This window comes from Micropterus salmoides, unplaced genomic scaffold (genome assembly GCF_014851395.1).
Source record: "Micropterus salmoides isolate LMB-PRFRI ecotype aquatic unplaced genomic scaffold, ASM1485139v1 Ms_hic_scaffold_6, whole genome shotgun sequence".
Classification (NCBI taxonomy): Eukaryota; Metazoa; Chordata; class Actinopteri; order Centrarchiformes; family Centrarchidae; genus Micropterus; species Micropterus salmoides.
In genome coordinates this window covers 7,621,569-7,641,212 of record NW_024044348.1, presented here as the reverse complement: position 1 = coordinate 7,641,212, position 19,644 = coordinate 7,621,569, and the positions used below count along the sequence as shown (strand labels likewise).

Genomic DNA, 19,644 nt, shown 5'->3' with positions numbered 1-19,644 from the left:
TGTAATGAAAATTACGAGTTAACCCTAGAGTTTGGGTTATCATGGCAATCTGTTTTCCTCCTTTGTAGTGTCTCTGAAAAATGCTATGGAAGGGGACACTAGAAAAAAATAGAAACAGCATGGTCTCAAAAAAGAGGTCGCAGCAGTGATGAGACTTTTTACTAAAACCTTATTGTCAAGGGCAAACTAGCCACTATGGTTGAATGCAAGACCTGCAATGAAACAGTGTAAGACTGCTGAACATCCTGTTCTGGCTAGTCAAGAACCCCGTGGTAAATCTGGGCATTACATAAAAAATAAAAAGCCATATGATAGATATTGTTACAGACTTTTGTTGTTGAAGCTGCTGGTTCCTGTTGAGCTTTGGAACGTTTTGGAGCCAAAATAAAGAAGCTGATTTTTATTCTTTTACCTGTAGGAGATTTATTATAACCTTCTGTTTTATTTTCAACAGAAAACTACTGTCCTGTTATGTCAACAAAGTAGTTAACTAGCATTTGAATACTTCATCCCCAAGGGAAGGGTTCTGGATTTCATGACCTCTGTAATAGTCTAATAAACCCTAATTAGCAAAAGGCAGCTGGTTCTCAGTAGAAGGATCAAACTTTAGCTCTTGAAGTTTCCAGTTGATGAAGTTGTAAACTATATTTTTTTATAATTCTAGCTTTTTTTACTAAAGGGAAAGAGGAGGCCTGTTAGCATGACTAGTGACTTAGGTATGAGTAAGGCTTTAGTTTAGAATGAGGGACGTAGTCTATATGTTACTGAAAGACTACATTTAGAGTTATTTGGACGCTGTTAACACTTGTAGTTTTGTTTTTGTTTTTTTCTACATAAGAATTGTCCTTATTTTGTAAGTGTAACAAAAATTAAATATTTAGTTTAGATTACAATATTCTCTTAATAGAAATACCCCATTCTTTTATTCATCCATGCTGGAGTGTCGCTCCATGCTAGCTAAGAAGGAACTAAGAGGGAACTCCGTGTCATTACATGCCAGCCAACAATGGACGTTTCTGTAATGCAGTCAATAAATAAAGTGCAATCCTATAAAATTTAGAATGAAGAAACAAGTACATTGCAAAATTGATAGAAATCTTGTCTATAACTGGTCAATTTCATTTCACAATATTTGGGGACAGAATTATTCCAAAGGTTTAGTAAAAGTTGATAAACCTGTTTTAGTGATTACTTAAAAAATAGGATCATGCTGCTGAGCATTTTAGTCCTAATTTATAATTATGAAGAGCAAATACAAAATAAGATAAAGATGAAGGCCCTTTAAAAAGGCCTACTTCACCATTCCACAAAGGTCATAAAAATGACCAACCACCACAGACAAACCTGAAGAGAAAGTTTAAATGACTGCACTAGTGTAATAAGACATTTTATATAATTGAACCCTGGATAAAGTACCTTTTGCTGCTAATAGTGCAATCTTTGATATTTGTGCATGCATCCAAGTTATTTCTGAATAACAGGTAAAACTGTAAATTCTCAATAAAGTGGCCCTGAATATTTTTGGATCACAGAGAAATGTTTAAATATTACTAACACTGATGTTAAAATTTCCATTTTTGAAAGAAACAAGAAGTCTTTAAGAGATACAAACACTCATTAGCTGGAAAAAATGAACCGCATAGAGGTCCCCTCTTTGGTAGGTAGATACTGCTCAAGGATCCAAGTGCCCTCTTGGCAATTTCTTGAAGACAATGTTCTCGTTTTATTTTCACAGACTCCCATCATTGGCCTATGGTAACCCCTCCTAGTCTCTTATCATTGGCTCATGGCTAACTCTGCCCACCCTCTTATTTTGTATGTGACAGCATGTGGGAAATAACTGGTGAGGGGTAGGGGGCCGTTACTTCTGGTACAACCAGATTATTATATAGTCTGTAGTTCCAAACTCTTGTCTCCGGCTGATAAAAATAGGTTCCTGTTTCGAAAACGAACTCTGTCTGATGAACCCAGACCGTTTTTAACAACCGGAGTCTGGGGTTATAGATAACTCTATTCCATAACTGGTCTACAAGATTACCTGAAGATGCTAATGACAGTTAAAACACACAACTTGATGTGGCTCATTGAGAAAACAGAGGGAGGGGAGGGATGCAAGGAGGTGCGGGGGGTGGAGCACATTCCTCAATTCACCCTGGACAGCCTATGCTACACCAGAAAGAGAGAGGACAGAGAAGAAGAGACACAGACTCTAGAAGGATTAAAGTTTTAAGACTGACAAGTTTAAGACTAGACTACAGCTTTTGAGTGATAATGATAGCAAGTTTGTAAGACAAAGCACTAGCAAAGATTTTACAAAGTTTAATTTTGGAACTCTCTTATATTAACTCTTATTTTGCTGCATGCTGTTGAAGGTAATTTAAAATGCTGTTTAATTTTAACTCACTGTTATACTATTTTAATGTAATTATTTAAATTATTCTTTAGTTCTTTAATGATGGTAAGTTTGTCACACAAAGCTTTAGCAAAGAATTTGAAGGTAATTTAAAAATCTGTTTAATTTTAACTCACTGTTATACTATTTTACTGTAATTTATTTCAATTTATTCTTTAGTTCTTTAATGATGGTAAGTTTGTCACACAAAGCTTTAGCAAAGATTTTACAAAGTTTAATTTTGGAACTCACTCTTATTTTCTCTCTATCCAGCTCTTCCGAGGGTTTTCCTTCTTGGCAAGGGAAAAGGTTGCATGTGATGCGGATGAAGTCTCTTACTGTAGTGACTTTGATTTTGCAGTTGCACAACATTTTTGAGTGTAATGTGCTGATTCGACAAATGGGTTTAGGCCATTGAGCATTTGGTTCAAAGAATGGGGTTTAGTGTTTTAGCAATTGTGAAAAACTGTATAGTTTTCTTTCTGCAGTATTTACAGTATACTATATATTTACTGTACAAAGTTGTGATTACTATACTAAATTGGAAAATATGTTTCCTTTATGCAAAAACAATTTTTCTGTAACTACATGCCCTGGACGTGTTCTTAATTTGTTGATATAGTGTCTAAAGAATGCTCTGTAGTGTTTTATCTATTAACTGGCTGTGTTTATGTTTTGAAAGCATTGTTTGATTTTGAGCACAGATCACATGGTTTTGGGGCAAGTGTCAGGGGTTTTGTGAATGTAGTTTAAAGACTGGGTTTTGTGTTTAAGGTTTTGAGAATATGGGTGAAAGTTTCAAGAAATGTGTCTTAACAATTGTGAAAAACTGTACTCAAAGGAGACTGGCTTTTTATTCCCCCTATAGACATTTGTCTATAATAATAATATTCGTTGAACACAGTTCTGCATTGCTGGTCTGGCCTTGTGCAAGAGGCTTCGAGTTTGGACACATTCTATATATTTTTATCTGCACCTCAATCTGACTTTTTTTGTGTGTCATCTTATTTACTCCTTTTGTCTAAATTAAGTAGATAGGTGGTTGATTAAAAAAAACTAACAACATCACTGACCATATGTAAAATGTACTGGTTGGCTTCTGTCGTGTAGCTGGTTTCATTGCTGTGTTTAAAATAAATGTTGTTTTTTTCAAGGTACCATTTTATCCTCCAGACAACAGATACCCTCACATCCTGGCAGTTTGTTTACTGGAAGGAGGGAGCAGTTCACAGCAATGAGGTATGCAGTTTATCATATTCTAGGGGGTAACCAAAACATTTCAGTAAACAAGTAGCTGAGTGATGTTTGCAAAGTGAAAGTCTTTTTTATCTGATGTTATTCTTACCAGTTAATAATATACTGAATACTGACACATGTCAACGTAGGCAAGACGATATAAAAAATAAAAATATTTTCCCGGTGGCAAGCAGTCAGGGAATTTGACCGGAGTGACCGGGGACATGGACCTCACTCACTAACATGTGGGTAGACCAGATTCATGATACATGCACACTGGCCAATTTTGTTCTTACCACAGTGCATATGTCATATCAGAATCAGTGCATATCAGAATTATTAGTTAGTTGAGTTAAAATACACAAACAGTTTAAAATAGGAATAGCTATAAAATTGCTTCTTAAATAAAAATAGCCACTTTGTTTGACATCTATGGTAAACTTCCTGTTCACATGTGGTCAAGGTCACTCTAGTCTGCAGTGAGCAAAATTTTCTAATCTTTCAGCTTCAAAAGTAGAACATTTGCACCTTACATTTTATGCAATTCAACTTTGTTAGGTGTGAATGAGCAAAATCATAATTTTGCTCACAGTAGAGGAAACAATAATGTGTCTTGAAGTGATATGTTGTGCTAACCTTGAGATTTAGCCATCATTAGCACGCAAGTCAGTTTGGGGCAAGTTGTCTCAATGACAGACACATAGAACACGCTCAGAAAACATTATAATATTGTGTAATTAGCTCTGATAATAGCATTAAAATATACTGTAAAGAGAATATTATCGCTACAGTGTGGTTTACAGCAGCAGGCATATCCCTGGACTACACAAGACTGTATTCATTACACTATATAAAGTAGTGTGTGAGTACGTGTTGGGAAAAACTGTCTCATACAGGCATGTAGTAGACAGATACACACACACACTATACACACACACACACACACTGGCAAAAAGGACAGTATGCACCATAATAAGCCCGTAATTTATTTGTAATCACAATGAGAAAATGAGTTTTTGAAGAAAGGAAAGAAAAGCAGGAAGGATGGAAGATAGTTTTGAAATTACCAATGAAAGGCAGAGCATGACAGCACAACAGCTGACATGATGTTACAGACAGTCATGCAAGTGAAGTTGCAGAACAAATCGATCAGGACGATCTATGACTCAGTGCGGTCAAAAGAGAAGAAAATGAAAGTCAGCCATGCCAAAAAAAATGGTTTGTTATACACCACAGAAGAGTCTAACACCTGATTTGGAGAATCAGTTTGTTGAATATATTACTACGTCAGTTGACATTTATTTTGGTCTGTCGCCTTGTCTGCTGTGGCACACAATGTTGTCACTGAGAAACTTGCCTTTCCAGGGCAAGTAGCTTCAACAGAGAAAATGTTTGTTTTTTCCACAATATAGATAAAGATTAACAGAAATTTGAAAGTTTGGACCAGGAGACACATGGAATGTTGATTAAACTTGGGTGACCACTGTACATAATCCTGACAAAGGGGTGGCTAGACATGGATTGAAACATGTAGGGTCACTGACCTCTGCTGAAACACTGTCTTGTGTTTTCTCAGCTACTGTATATCATCATATTTAATTTCCCACTATGTCAACTTCCGCAATCGTGTCGTGATCAACAGGCAAATGAGGTGCAAAACCCTATGAATGCAGATGAAAGATACACACTTTGTTAACTTTCTGAAATATTTCAATGAAAATGTGAAGGGCTATCCAAGTGATCCAACCATTAGACAGTAATAGTAATTGTGTTGTTATTTTTTGACAATCCAGTGTGACATCTTACCTGATGCAGTATGACAACGTACCTGCCCATGGCAGTGCACACTTGCTATTTAACAGTCTACAAATCCACAATATATCATATCCAAGATATGAAGTTGAAATGAACACAAAATATGTGCTCAAGACTTCCTTCTTCAATTTGGTATGACATTTATAGCATTGTGATGTACAGTGGGTGCGGAAAGTATTCAGACCCCTTTAAATTTTTCACTCTTTGTTTCATTGCAGCCATTTTCCAAAAATCAAAAAAGTTCATTTTATTTCTCAGTAATGTACACTCAGCACCCCATCTTGACAGAAAAAAACAGAAATGTAGAAATTTTTGCAAATTTATTAAAAAAGAAAAACTGAAATATCACATGGTCATAAGTATTCAGACCCTTTGCTCAGTATTTAGTAGAAGCACCCTTTTGATCTAATACAGCCATGAGTCGTTTTATGAAAGATGCAACAAGTTTTTCACATCTGGATTTGGGTATCCTCTGCCATTCCTCCTTGCAGATCCTCTCCAGTTCTGTCAGGTTGGATGGTAAACGTTGGTGGACAGCCATTTTCAGGTCTCTCCAGATATGCTCAATTGGGTTTAAGTCAGGGCTCTGGCTGGGCCAGTCAAGAACAGCCACGGAGTTGTTGTGAAGCCACTCCTTCGTTATTTTAGCGGTGTGCTTAGGGTCATTGTCTTGTTGGAAGGTAAACCTTCGGCCCAGTCTGAGGTCCAGAGCACTCTGGAAAAGGTTTTCGTCCAGGATATCCCTGTACTTGGCCACATTCATCTTTCCCTCGATTGCAACCGGTCGTCCTGTCCCTGCAGCTGAAAAACACCCCCACAGCATGATGCTGCCACCACCATGCTTCACTGTTGAGACTGTATTGGACAGGTGATGAGCAGTGCCTGGTTTTCTCCACACATACCGCTTAGAATTAAGGCCAAAAAGTTCTATCTTGGTCTCATCAGACCAGAGGATCTTATTTATCACCATCTTGGAGTCCTTCAGGTGTTTTTTAGCAAACTCCATGCGGGCTTTCATGTGTCTTGCACTGAGGAGAGGCTTCCGTCGGGCCACTCTGCCATAAAGCCCCGACTGGTGGATTGCTGCAGTGATGGTTGACGTACTACAACTTTCTCCCATCTCCCGACTGCATCTCTGGAGCTCAGCCACAGTGACCTTTGGGTTCTTCTTTACCTCTCTCACCAAGGCTCTTCTCCCCCGATAGCTCAGTTTGGCCGGACGGCCAGCTCTAGGAAGGGTTCTGGTCGTCCCAAACGTCTTCCATTTGAGGATTATGGAGGCCACTGTGCTCTTAGGAACCTTAAGTGCAGCAGAAATTTTTTTGTAACCTTGGCCAGATCTGTGCCTTGCCACAATTCTGTCTCTGAGCTCTTCAGGCAGTTCCTTTGACCTCATGATTCTCATTTGCTCTGACATGCACTGTGAGCTGTAAGGTCTTATATAGACAGGTGTGTGGCTTTCCTAATCAAGTCCAATCAGTATAATCAAACACAGCTGGACTCAAATGAAGGTGTAGAACCATCTCAAGGATGATCAGAAGAAATAGACAGCACCTGAGTTAAATATGAGTGTCACGGCAAAGGGTCTGAATACTTATGACCATGTGATATTTCAGTTTTTCTTTTTTAATAAATTTGCAAAAATTTCTACATTTCTGTTTTTTTCTGTCAAGATGGGGTGCTGAGTGTACATTACTGAGAAATAAAATGAACTTTTTTGATTTTTGGAAAATGGCTGCAATGAAACAAAGAGTGAAAAATTTAAAGGGGTCTGAATACTTTCCGTACCCACTGTATGTGCCCAGTAAATACTAGACAGTGTTAAAAGCATCATCTGGTTTGAGAGGCTGCAGTGTTTTCAGTCTGGCTGTTTTTAAAGAAGTATGAAAAAAGTGTCTCCTCATTTTAGCCAACCACAAGTCTCATCTGTCCATTGATGGGCTCAATTATGCAAAGATAATGGCATTATTATGCAATATGAATGGATGAAAGATACGCACCATTGACTTCCTGAAACATTTCAATGTATGCAAAGTGCTCAAAGGAGAAGCCCTGTTTCCTCTTTTTGGATAACCACAAGTCTCATCTGTACATCGTTTTAAAAAAAAAGCGTTGCATCATCATGTTTCTACAGTAGCTGAAAACGGACAAACAACTTGTTCTACTTCTGGTAGAATTCAGGCAGCGTAGACACTCATCACTATGTTGAATACGTACGTTAGAAGAAGAAGAAGAAGTAGCAATAATATACAGCAGGGATCTGCAAATAAGTTTTGCATCGGAGCAGTATTTTCAACCATTAGATGGTGGATGAAAATGTAAGCCATAATATTGACATAAAGCAACATGTTCTTTGCTTAGCTCAGGAGGTAAGGTGTAGGACTCCCAATCCAAGGTTTGAGTGTTCAGTCTCTCCTCAGAACACCTTTTTCTTTTTTACTCTCTTCAAAAATTGATTCTGAAGCAAATTTTTCTCAGATCGCAGCATGTGCTGCACTGTTTTTGTTTTGGTGTTTGATCCGCATCCATCAACCTACGGACACTTTTTCAATTCCCCAGTATCTCCAGGCAGAGGTCTTTTCGGGGAATCACGTTTTCTGACGGCTCTTTCAGAGGTGTGTCAAGCAGGCTACAGACTCTTTTAATGTCGTTCAGAGAGTAAAAGCTCAGTTCAACTCAAAATACAGCATTGCAGTAAACAAGCTTCTCACGCTTTTATTTTATAGGCAAACCCACTAAAGAGGAAGTGATTATGTGAAGAACTGTTGTTTTCATGCCTGAGATGTATTTTAGTACCGCTATCAAAGTATTTATTTATTTATATTTTTTTGCCACTATCAAAATCTGACCGTGGGCCAGCTATTATTGTTGACGGGCAGTTTTGGCGAGGGTCCATAAACACAGAGAGAATGAATGTGTTTCCCTTGTCATTGTTCATATAAACTTGTAGGCAAACTGCAAGGGTTCCAGCAAGGGCCCTGTAATGTCCTTCAGATGGGCCAACACCAGTCTTTCAAAGGAAATCATGACTACAGATGTCAGGGCGACAGGCCTGTAGTCATTTAATCCAGAGATGGAGGGTTTTTTCGGTATTATAATAAATACACACTATGAAGCATTAGTTAAGTATTAGTAAAAACAGAATTCATCATTTATAAAGCATTGTTCATGCATTAATACACATTAATAAGTCATTCATAAACAGTGATAAATGTTTTGTTCTTTATTATCTACACACTATGAAGTAGTTGCTAAGTATTGGTACATTTTTTATTCATCAATTAGCGGCACGGTGATGCAGTGGTTAGCACTGTTGCCTCCCAGCAAGAAGTTTGTGGTTTCAAACCCTGGTTGCCCCGGCCTTTCTGTGTGGAGTTTGCATGTTGGTGTGCTCCGGTTTCCCCCACCGTCAAAAACATGTTAGGTAGGTTCTCCACTCAGTGCCTGTTTGCCCACTGCTCCCTTCAGGGACATGGTTAGACAAACTGGATTCTTTATTAATAAGCTCATCTATGATGTGATTAAAAATTGTATTTTCATACTTTATACATGATCGGTTCACTAATTATAAATGAAGTATTATTTTAATGACAAACCATTTATATGTATGAGTTGTTAATGGTTCATAAGATCATTTGGACAGTGTAATAAACAATCTCAGCATAACTCGTAAATCTGCTAGTGGCAAAGCCCAAAGGATGCTACTAAGACAACCTGGAAAGTTGCTTGAGCTAACGTTACTGGGTAAAAGCCTCACCATTACAGGCCTGGTACTGTTTCTCTGAACTCCTCATCAAAAGTCTATGATCTGCCCCTCTAGAGATCTGCTGCACAATCATTTCCTGATCAACAGGCAAATGAGGGGCAAAAGCCTGAATGGATAAAAGATATGCACCGTTGACTTCCTGAGACATTTCAATGTATGCAAAGTGCTCAAAGGAGAAGCACTGTTTCCTCTTTTTGGTTAACCACAAGTCTCATCTGTACATCGGTTTAAACAAATGGCACCCCCCACCTCATTGCTCACATCTGATCCAACCATTAGACAGTAATAGTAATTGTGTTGTTATTTTTTGACAATCCAGTGTGACCTGATGCAGTGTGACAACGTACCTGCCCATGGCAGTGCACACTTGCTATTTAACAGTCTACAAATCCACAATGGGATAAAATGTGGAGATGAAATGAACACAAAATGTGCTCAAGACTTCTTTCTTCAATTTGGTATGACATTTATAGCATTGTGATGTATGTGCCCAGTAAATGCTAGACAGTGTAAAAAGAGTGACAACAAACCCTTCTGTGCCCCCTACTGTTTAGCAACATCTGGATTGAGAGGCTGCAGTGTTTTCAGAGTGGCTGTTTTTAAAGAAGTATTAAAAAAGTGTCATTTTAGCCAACCACAAGTCTCATCTGTCCATTGATGGGCTCAATTATGCAAAGATAATGGCATCATTATGCAATATGAATGGAAGAAAGATACGCACTGTTGACTTCCTGAAACATTTCAATGTATGCAAAGTGCTCAAAGGAGAAGCCCTGTTTCCTCTTTTTGGATAACCACAAGTCTCATCTGTACATCGTTTTAAAAAAAAAAAGCGTTGCATCATCATGTTTCTACAGTAGCTGAAAACGGACAAACAACGCTACAGACCACATTTCGTCACTACGTTCTTCTTGTTCTACTTCTGGTAGAATTCAGGCAGCGTAGACACTCATCACTATGTTGAATACGTACGTTAGAAGAAGAAGAAGAAGTAGCAATAATATACAGCAGGGATCTGCAAATATGTTTTGCATCGGAGCAGTATTTTCAACCATTAGATGGTGGATGAAAATGTAAGCCATAATATTGACATACAGCAACATGTTCTTTGCTTAGCTCAGGAGGTAAGGTGTAGGACTCCCAATCCAAGGTTTGAGTGTTCAGTCTCTCCTCAGAACATCTTTTTCTTTTTTACTCTCTTCAAAAATTGATTCTGAAGCAAATTTTTCTCAGATCGCAGCATGTGCTGCACTGTTTTTGTTTTGGTGTTTGATCCGCATCCATCAACCTACGGACACTTTTTCAATTCCCCAGTATCTCCAGGCAGAGGTCTTTTCGGGGAATCACGTTTTCTGACGGCTCTTTCAGAGGTGTGTCAAGCAGGCTACAGACTCTTTTAATGTCGTTCAGAGAGTAAAAGCTCAGTTCAACTCAAAATACAGCATTGCAGTAAACAAGCTTCTCACGCTTTTATTTTATAGGCAAACCCACTAAAGAGGAAGTGATTATGTGAAGAACTGTTGTTTTCATGCCTGAGATGTATTTTAGTACCGCTATCAAAGTATTTATTTATTTATATTTTTTTGCCACTATCAAAATCTGACCGTGGGCCAGCTATTATTGTTGACGGGCAGTTTTGGCGAGGGTCCATAAACACAGAGAGAATGAATGTGTTTCCCTTGTCATTGTTCATATAAACTTGTAGGCAAACTGCAAGGGTTCCAGCAAGGGCCCTGTAATGTCCTTCAGATGGGCCAACACCAGTCTTTCAAAGGAAATCATGACTACAGATGTCAGGGCGACAGGCCTGTAGTCATTTAATCCAGAGATGGAGGGTTTTTCGGTATTATAATAAATACACACTATGAAGCATTAGTTAAGTATTAGTAAAAACAGAATTCATCATTTATAAAGCATTGTTCATACATTAATACACATTAATAAGTCATTCATAAACACAGTCATAAATGTTTTGTTCTTTATTATCTACACACTATGAAGTAGTTGCTAAGTATTGGTACATTTTTTATTCATCAATTAGCGGCACGGTGATGCAGTGGTTAGCACTGTTGCCTCCCAGCAAGAAGTTTGTGGTTTCAAACCCTGGTTGCCCCGGCCTTTCTGTGTGGAGTTTGCATGTTGGTGTGCTCCGGTTTCCCCCACCGTCAAAAACATGTTAGGTAGGTTCTCCACTCAGTGCCTGTTTGCCCACTGCTCCCTTCAGGGACATGGTTAGACAAACTGGATTCTTTATTAATAAGCTCATCTATGATGTGATTAAAAATTGTATTTTCATACTTTATACATGATCGGTTCACTAATTATAAATGAAGTATTATTTTAATGACAAACCATTTATATGTATGAGTTGTTAATGGTTCATAAGATCATTTGGACAGTGTAATAAACAATCTCAGCATAACTCGTAAATCTGCTAGTGGCAAAGCCCAAAGGATGCTACTAAGACAACCTGGAAAGTTGCTTGAGCTAACGTTACTGGGTAAAAGCCTCACCATTACAGGCCTGGTACTGTTTCTCTGAACTCCTCATCAAAAGTCTATGATCTGCCCCTCTAGAGATCTGCTGCACAATCATTTCCTGATCAACAGGCAAATGAGGGGCAAAAGCCTGAATGGATAAAAGATACTCACCGTTGACTTCCTGAGACATTTCAATGTATGCAAAGTGCTCAAAGGAGAAGCCCTGTTTCCTCTTTTTGGATAACCACAAGTCTCATCTGTACATCGGTTTAAACAAATGGCACCCCCCACCTCATTGCTCACATCTGATCCAACCATTAGACAGTAATAGTAATTGTGTTGTTATTTTTTGACAATCCAGTGTGACCTGATGCAGTGTGACAACGTACCTGCCCATGGCAGTGCACACTTGCTATTTAACAGTCTACAAATCCACAATGGGATAAAATGTGGAGATGAAATGAACACAAAATGTGCTCAAGACTTCTTTCTTCAATTTGGTATGACATTTATAGCATTGTGATGTATGTGCCCAGTAAATGCTAGACAGTGTAAAAAGAGTGACAACAAACCCTTCTGTGCCCCCTACTGTTTAGCAACATCTGGATTGAGAGGCTGCAGTGTTTTCAGAGTGGCTGTTTTTAAAGGAGAAGTATGTAAAAGGTAACATTACAATTCCAGAGTAACTTGCCCAAGACTAACGCATATAAGAACATACATTTGCCTAGAGATCTATCATGGAGAAAGCTGTGAATTTGTTGTAAGAGAGAAGCATGCCCCTTAAAGCAAAAAAGCAAAAGAAATTCACGACTGAAGGACTGAAGAAATTTACACAATTGAATCCTAGGTGGAAAGCCTAATCATTCAACTATAATTCTAAACTTAAAAATATCACATCTACCTTTGCAGTTTTCACTTTTTTATTGCAAACAAAAACCAGCCCAAAACTTTCATCGCAACGTTTTGGAAAAGCTGCCTCAAAATCAGCCATTTTAGGCTTTTTTCAAATCAGATGATGCTGGGGACTTTCAAATACATTTTAATTAGCATACTATTGTTGTATTTTCACTTTCACAAAAGGAATGTTATTAGCCAGTGTGAACAGATTCTTAAAAAACATGATGAATCCATAATGATTACTATATATTTAACTAGAAAATGCTCCCAGACCACAGCCAAGGAGGCTGTTCATGAAGGAGTGATGTTAACATCCCTAATTGTAAATGTAACTGCCGAAGGCAGTTCTGATTGGCGGGATCTGTATTTATCTACCTGTTTAGATGCTGTTATGCATTTGCGCTGTTAGCGTGCACACTTGACACCTGTAGTTACTGGTGGCAACAGTTAAAGTCATGGTGCAGCCAAACAAACAATTGTCAGGCGATAATTTGTCTTTTTCCACCATAATTATGTGAGCAGTCATGATCTGATTTTATGCTGCACACAGCATGACTCTGCGAACAGCAAAAGTGAAAGTAGTTGGTTATCTGACTAAGGTGGAGGTGTGCAGCTTAACACCGTTGACCTGATGGTGGTCAGTGCTAATCTCACAGATTGCAACACATTGCATTTCCTCTGACTACTACTTAATGAAAGTCATCTTGTGTTTCGCCAGTTAAATGTTTTTAATGTGAAGCTGCAGTAGGAAATGTTCAGTTTGCATTTACTCAATATACAGTAGCGTTTTTTCCAAGAATTTCACCACAGATGAACGGTTGCATCTCAGAAAATTAGAATATTGCAGAAAAGTTCATTTTTTCCTGTAATTTAATTCATTTTTTTTATATTTTATATATCTAGAATATTTTAGGTATTTTTTTCTTTTTATCTTGATGATTACGGCTTGCAGCTCATGGAAAGCAAAAATCAATATCTCATAGTATTAGAATAAAGAATGTATAATACAGAAATGTTGACCTGAGAAGAGACTTTAATCTGTAAAGCCTAGCTCACACTACGATTTTAAGCCTGATTTGACAGATGCCAAGCGCATCGACTGTTGGGCTGTGATCAGGGGCAAATCAGCGATCGATCAGTTCTCACAAATCTTTGTCTTTATAATTTTTATCTTTATAATAATAAACAACTCCTGTTCTGTGTGTAGTGTCTTATACTTATCACTTTTCCCATATTTTTTTTTTGCCAAACCTGGTTTGGAGACGAGTTGTCAGGTGACAGTCTTTGTCAGCTTGTGTAGTGTGTGACCCCTTGTCACCGATCAGTCATGTAGTGCGAACACCACAACGATTTCAAGACTTCACTCACAAGACAGCAGGTCGTGTAGTCTGAACAGCACAGGAACCTGCCGACGTTTAAAGACGTGTAGTCTGGAAAGTGTGGTAGGAAAAGGTGCACAAGCAACAGCTTTGAGAGAATTGTCAAGCAAAATCGATTCAAAAACTTGGGGAGCTTCACAAGGACTGAGGCTGGAGTCAGCGCATCAGGAGCCACCACGCACAGACGTGTCCGGGAAAGAGCTGAAGGTGTCGCATTACTATTGTCAAGCCACTCCTGAACCAGAGACAACGTCAGATGGGTCTTACCTGGGCTAAGGGGGAAAATAACTGGACTGTTGCTCCTCTTTTCAGATGAAAGTAAGTTGTTCATTTCATTTGGAAATCAAGGTCCCTGAGTCTTGAGGACGAGTGGAGAGGCACAGAATCCAAGTCACTTGAAGTCCAGTGTGAAGTTTCCACAGTCAGTGATGATTTGAGGTGCCATACAGTATCATCTGCTGGTGTTTGTCCACTGTGTTTCATCAAGTTAAGAATCAATGCAGGCATCTAAACAGGAGATTAGTGCACTTCATGCTTCCATCTGCAAACAAGCTTTATGGAGAGGCTGATTTCCTTTTCCAGCAGGACTTGGCACCTGCCCAAAGTGCCAAAACCACTAGTAACTGGTTTGCTGACCATGGTATTACTATTGCTTGATTGGCCAGTAAACTCTCCTGACCTGAAAAACCGTAGGGCAGCAGTCTGCAAATAAGGCTGGTATCAGGCCACATTTTTTTTGAAGCGTTTACATGGTGGGCCACAACAATTCCAATTATTTCAAATGTCTCTACACTTGTGTTCATGTTTAGCTCAGTTGGTACTGTGTGGGACTCCTGTTTGGAAGGTCGTATGATTGATCCCAACTAACTGCAGGTATTTTTTTCTCCCTTGTTTAACAAATTGATTATAAGGACATTTTTGCACATGCTCACATTAAAGCATATATTGCAGTTTGTGTGCGTCCCACAGTTGATCACTGCTCTATGGTCATAATGTTAGCTAATGGCAGAGATGAAGAGACTGAAGTGAGCTGATGAGGAAGCTAAGAAGAGAAAATGTGAGAGTGAGTGACCAAGGGTGGCAAGCTAGTCAACAAAGCTAGAAAGCAACCGCCATAAGAGCACTTACAGTAACGATACAGATGTCTGAGTGTCTACTAAAAGTTTGTTAATATCAACCTCTGGCTGATTTTGCTCGAGTTGACAACTGCTTACATAGCCAAACATCCAGCAAGCCATATTGCTGCATTCTCAGTATTACTTCATAAATTGTTTGTCATTTATAACCCTATATTATATAGGTTGAACAGAAGTGTTTGTCTGCTTTTGCATCGTTACAGTGGCCTCATTCACAAGGCAAGGGTTGCTGGAAACTTTTGCTGTGTTGTGTTGCTTGTTGTCTGCTTCATTTCCTTATATTTAAGGTGAGTACTAAAGTCAAATTATTGCTCTTCCATACCTATAGGAGCACATAAGAGTCAACTTGATTTATTTCCAAGAATAACTTCAAAATGATTTTATTCCAGTCTCACGATGGCCTTTTTTCAATATTAGATATTTAACAAGCCTCGTCCCTATGGATAATGTGCCGGTGACCAGTACAGGGGAGGAGACAAAGAGCTTCAATTTGGACAACACACTTAACTTTGGGTAAAATATCTGACCCTTTAGTTTTAAATTCAGTCAAGTCAATTTTGTCCTGACCTGTTTTCTGTTTGTTTCTGGCCTGTTTTTTAAGCTGTTTTCCATTCTTCAACTTTTCATAGTTAGAGTCATACTCTTATTATTGTTGTGGTTTTTATACTGATTTTGTTTTGTCTTTTTTGCCATGTAAACTCTCGTTGAGTGCTATATAAATGAAATGTATTTATTTATTTACTTAAAGTGTAGATTGAAAAACATTGATCAGAGTACTTTTATAGAATGGTGCCCTGTGAAGGAGAACTGAGAGAGAGCATCATCTGGGACAGCACTCTTAACTTGGGGTAAAAGATCTGACCCTTTAGTTTTTTGCTGCAGAGGGTCATTAGTCAAGTCAGTTTGTTTGAAGTGTAGAGGAGAAGGAGAAGGCAGAACTAGGGAGATTTGGGCTCTGGTGTATGGAAAGCAGGAATCCTAGGGCCGACTGCAGAGGGCAGTAGGAAGACGCCACTGCTCCACCATCTTGAGATGTCAGGCATCATCAGGGTGCAAAAATACGGTATCTCCCCTGAAAACATGATTTGACAGACAGACAGACAGATACACAAAGAGAGATTCCTGCCTTTATTAGAGAGACTTGAGCATTGCCCGTTCATGTGACGCTTCCATGCGCTTTTTTGATGAAGTGCATGTTCAAAATGTGCGTCTGTCTTTGGTTTCACCAGTGTCCTTATGTATTGGTTTCTGACTTTGATAAAGTGGGGCTTCCTTAGAACTTCATTACACTCTTGCAACTCATCAACACAATCGTTTCTAACATATATATGCACGATTACAATAATTCCATTTCAGCAATTCACTACTGCCCTTACAGTTGTAGAGCAGAATTTATGCAATTTTAATTATAGCATAAACATTTGTTTGATTTTTATTAGAATGCAAAATTGGGTCATATTAAACTCAAAAATTTTAAACTTTTTTAAAGGAATTATATCAAATCAAATGTCAATAAAAGAGAACATTCACAAAATAAAACAACTACTGTTGTTTAATCACAGTTAGACAGTTAGAAATTCCTTTTGTTTACTTGCTCATGGTTGAACACAATGTACCTCCTGTATCACCTCCTCATATGGCTGTTTATTGTGTTTTCATCTTCCATTTCAGAGCCAGACCGGGTGTTCAAACATGCACGTCTTGGAAAGCACCTATCATCTGGGAGGGGATGTTTGACCCCTATCTTTACGACCAGAAGCACATCGAAAGCCACTCATCTGTGGCCCTCACTGTCTTTGCTGTGGGCAGGTCTGTTTCTCCATAAATATTTGTGGCTGTAAGAAAGGCAAATGCAGCACACATGACAGCAGACCTGCAGGGTTATTGGGATAGGGGACAACTGAGCATGGGTTCAAACTCAAAGAACTGACCTCAGTGTTAGAAGACAAGGTCAGCAGATAATACATATGTATGATACTTGTCTCAAAGCTAATGAAACATATTAGTTTTAAATTTTCTCATCTACTACAACTCTTGTTAAAACCTCATTATTTTTAATTACGCAAATACCCAAAAAGTATTCTTTTACAGGTTATTTTCCTGGCTCAAAATGAGGCAAAAGTGGAACCATCCTGATCACATGCATGTGTACCGTGCCTTCAACTGTCTCAAGCAAACATGTTTTACAAAGAAACGTATTTCAGGAGTTCTAATAATTATATGATTGAAGAAAATGACGATTATCAAGTTTATGCATATTTTACTTTAAAAAATCAAATCAAATATAACAGCGCTTGTTTTCATATGTAGTTCAGGGTCCTCTTGCAGTGTAGCTGATGCGAATACCTGGATATTAAATGTTCATTAGAAATTTTCTCTTGTGGTCCCAGTAATATTTGTTCACACTGAAGCACGTCATATTACATGATTAAGCTATGTTTGAGATTGAGGACATCAAATACTTATAAGCAGAATTTCCCTAGCTAAATAATATTTACAGATCTCCTGTTTTTGAAGCATTTAAAAATAATAAAAAAATAATTGTACTTTTAGTTATCCAGTTATCATTATTTATTTATTATACTTTCTAATTGAAATTATTTGCTTTTATCAGTATGTGAAAGTCATGTTTCAAAAATTAAAACTTTATTTCCTTACATTTCACTGAGGTAAACGAACAGACTCTGGCTTTGTAGTCACAGTACAGGGTGGCGCATAGAGTTCACAAATGCCTTTTGCAACAACATTTTTAAACACCTGCTGTCTCTATAAAACTGTAAATATTAAAACAATGAAAAGCACTTTTTTCTTTAGTGATTATTTTGCTGTGTGGCAAAGACGTTACAAGCAGAAATACTGTTGGCCTGTTTATTTAAAATTTGCCCGTATAGCTCTTTTCTTCCTCTCTGGAAGTTTTAGGAAGGGTCACCCGTCAGAGCTTTGTTCTTGCTGGAGGTGGGACCAAGTTTGACGTTGTTATTTCTACGCAGGAAAAACCCTGTTTTAATGTGAAAGCAGATTAAAGCAAATAAGCAACAAGAAGGACTTCAGGTCGGAATGATAAAAATAAGTTTTAAATGTTACATTTGATATATTTTTTGTTTTTCTCTGTGTTTCTACCTAAGGTACCTGGATGCCTACCTTAAGACTTTCCTTACCACTGCAGAACAGCATTTTATGTTGGGATTACCAGTGACATATTACGTGTTTACAGATCTACCAGAGAACGTACCAAACATTGAGCTTTCTCCTCAGCGAATCATGAAGGTTATCCAGGTAGAAAAGCACTCCAGGTGGCAGGACATCTCTATGATGCGTATGAAAGCAATATCAGAAACCATAGAAGCAGAGATTCGTCACTGCTGCAAATATGTCTTCTGCTTTGATGTGGATCAGGAGTTTAAGGGGAGATTTGGATCAGAGGCTCTGGGGGATTCTGTGGCTTTGCTCCATGCCCACTTTTACAAACTTCCAAATGAGAGGTTCACCTACGACAGAAACCCCAAATCCAAAGCCTTCATGGAAACCGGAGATTTTTACTACCATGCTGCTATCTTTGGAGGCTTGTGGGAAAATGTGAAAAATTTGGCAGATGCCTGCTATCTGAACATCATGGAGGACAAACAAAACGATGTGGAAGCTCTGTGGCATGATGAGAGTCATCTAAACAAGTACTTTTGGCTTAATAAACCAGGCAGGCTGCTATCCCCTGAGTACTGCTGGGACGAGAGTATTGCAGACAAGAGTGACATAAATGTCACCCGTCTAATATGGGAACCAAAGAATTATGACACAGTTCGAAATTCATAGAATGGAAAGCGGAGCAACAAATTGGAATATTGATACAGATTGTTTACTGTAAACTTATTGGTTAACTGTATTGGTTTCTTAAATCTTTCTGTATTTTGCAGTTTACCAGATTTACTAAATCAGAGAGAATGTTTAGCCTATTATTGATTGTTTATTGTTTATTATGGCTGTATAATTTGTGTTAATATGCTTTGGCAATGTTGTATGCAGTCATGCACTCATGAAGCCCTTAAAATTTAAATCAAACAAAGCTGAAGCTAAAGAATCCACAATTTGCAAATGACAAACCTACACGGGAGGTGTAGGTTCTTGATATGGCATATCTCGTGGGCCCTGGACCATAGCAGTTTTTTTGTGCGTGTATATTTTTGCTAAATTAAAGTCCTGAATTAGTATTTTGTATGCACTGTCTATTATTCTTGCCTCTTTCTGAAAATATCTTAGTGACATGGCAGCCATCCAGTGGGCAGAGGAACTATTCAATTATATTATATATTATAATTCATAACTGAATTAAAATGAATTATTTTATCATTGAGGTGAAAAAGTGCCACAATCACATTTCAAGAGGTTACTTTCCCAAACAAAAGACAGGAAAGAGGAGGGAAGACTAAATCATGTGTGTTGACTCAGCAGGGATGATATTACATAAGAAAGGGATCGACATTAAATTTTCGCCTGCCACCTGAAATGTGTTTACTTTTACATAGGCTTGACTCTTCTCGATCTTGTC

General features: G+C 38.2%; 1 protein-coding gene across 3 annotated transcripts in view; it reads left to right on the top strand.

The window, feature by feature from the left end:
- LOC119890562 (N-acetyllactosaminide alpha-1,3-galactosyltransferase-like) overlaps window positions 1-19,306 on the top strand; it is a 33,147-nt gene extending 13,841 nt beyond the window's left edge. The window contains exons 1-6 of one of the 3 annotated variants that reach the window (XM_038701884.1): window positions 2,143-2,372; window positions 3,547-3,631; window positions 15,305-15,388; window positions 15,519-15,614; window positions 16,773-16,910; window positions 18,227-19,306. In XM_038701884.1, coding sequence (XP_038557812.1) covers window positions 3,627-3,631; window positions 15,305-15,388; window positions 15,519-15,614; window positions 16,773-16,910; window positions 18,227-18,911 — 1,008 coding nt within the window. In that variant the 5' untranslated portion in view covers window positions 2,143-2,372; window positions 3,547-3,626 and the 3' untranslated portion in view covers window positions 18,912-19,306. Of the gene's footprint in view, window positions 1-2,142; window positions 2,373-3,546; window positions 3,632-15,304; window positions 15,389-15,518; window positions 15,615-16,772; window positions 16,911-18,226 lie in introns of those variants that run through there. The other 2 variants (XM_038701882.1, XM_038701885.1) reach the window with 2 other exon arrangements.
- Window positions 19,307-19,644: the final 338 nt, after the last annotated feature.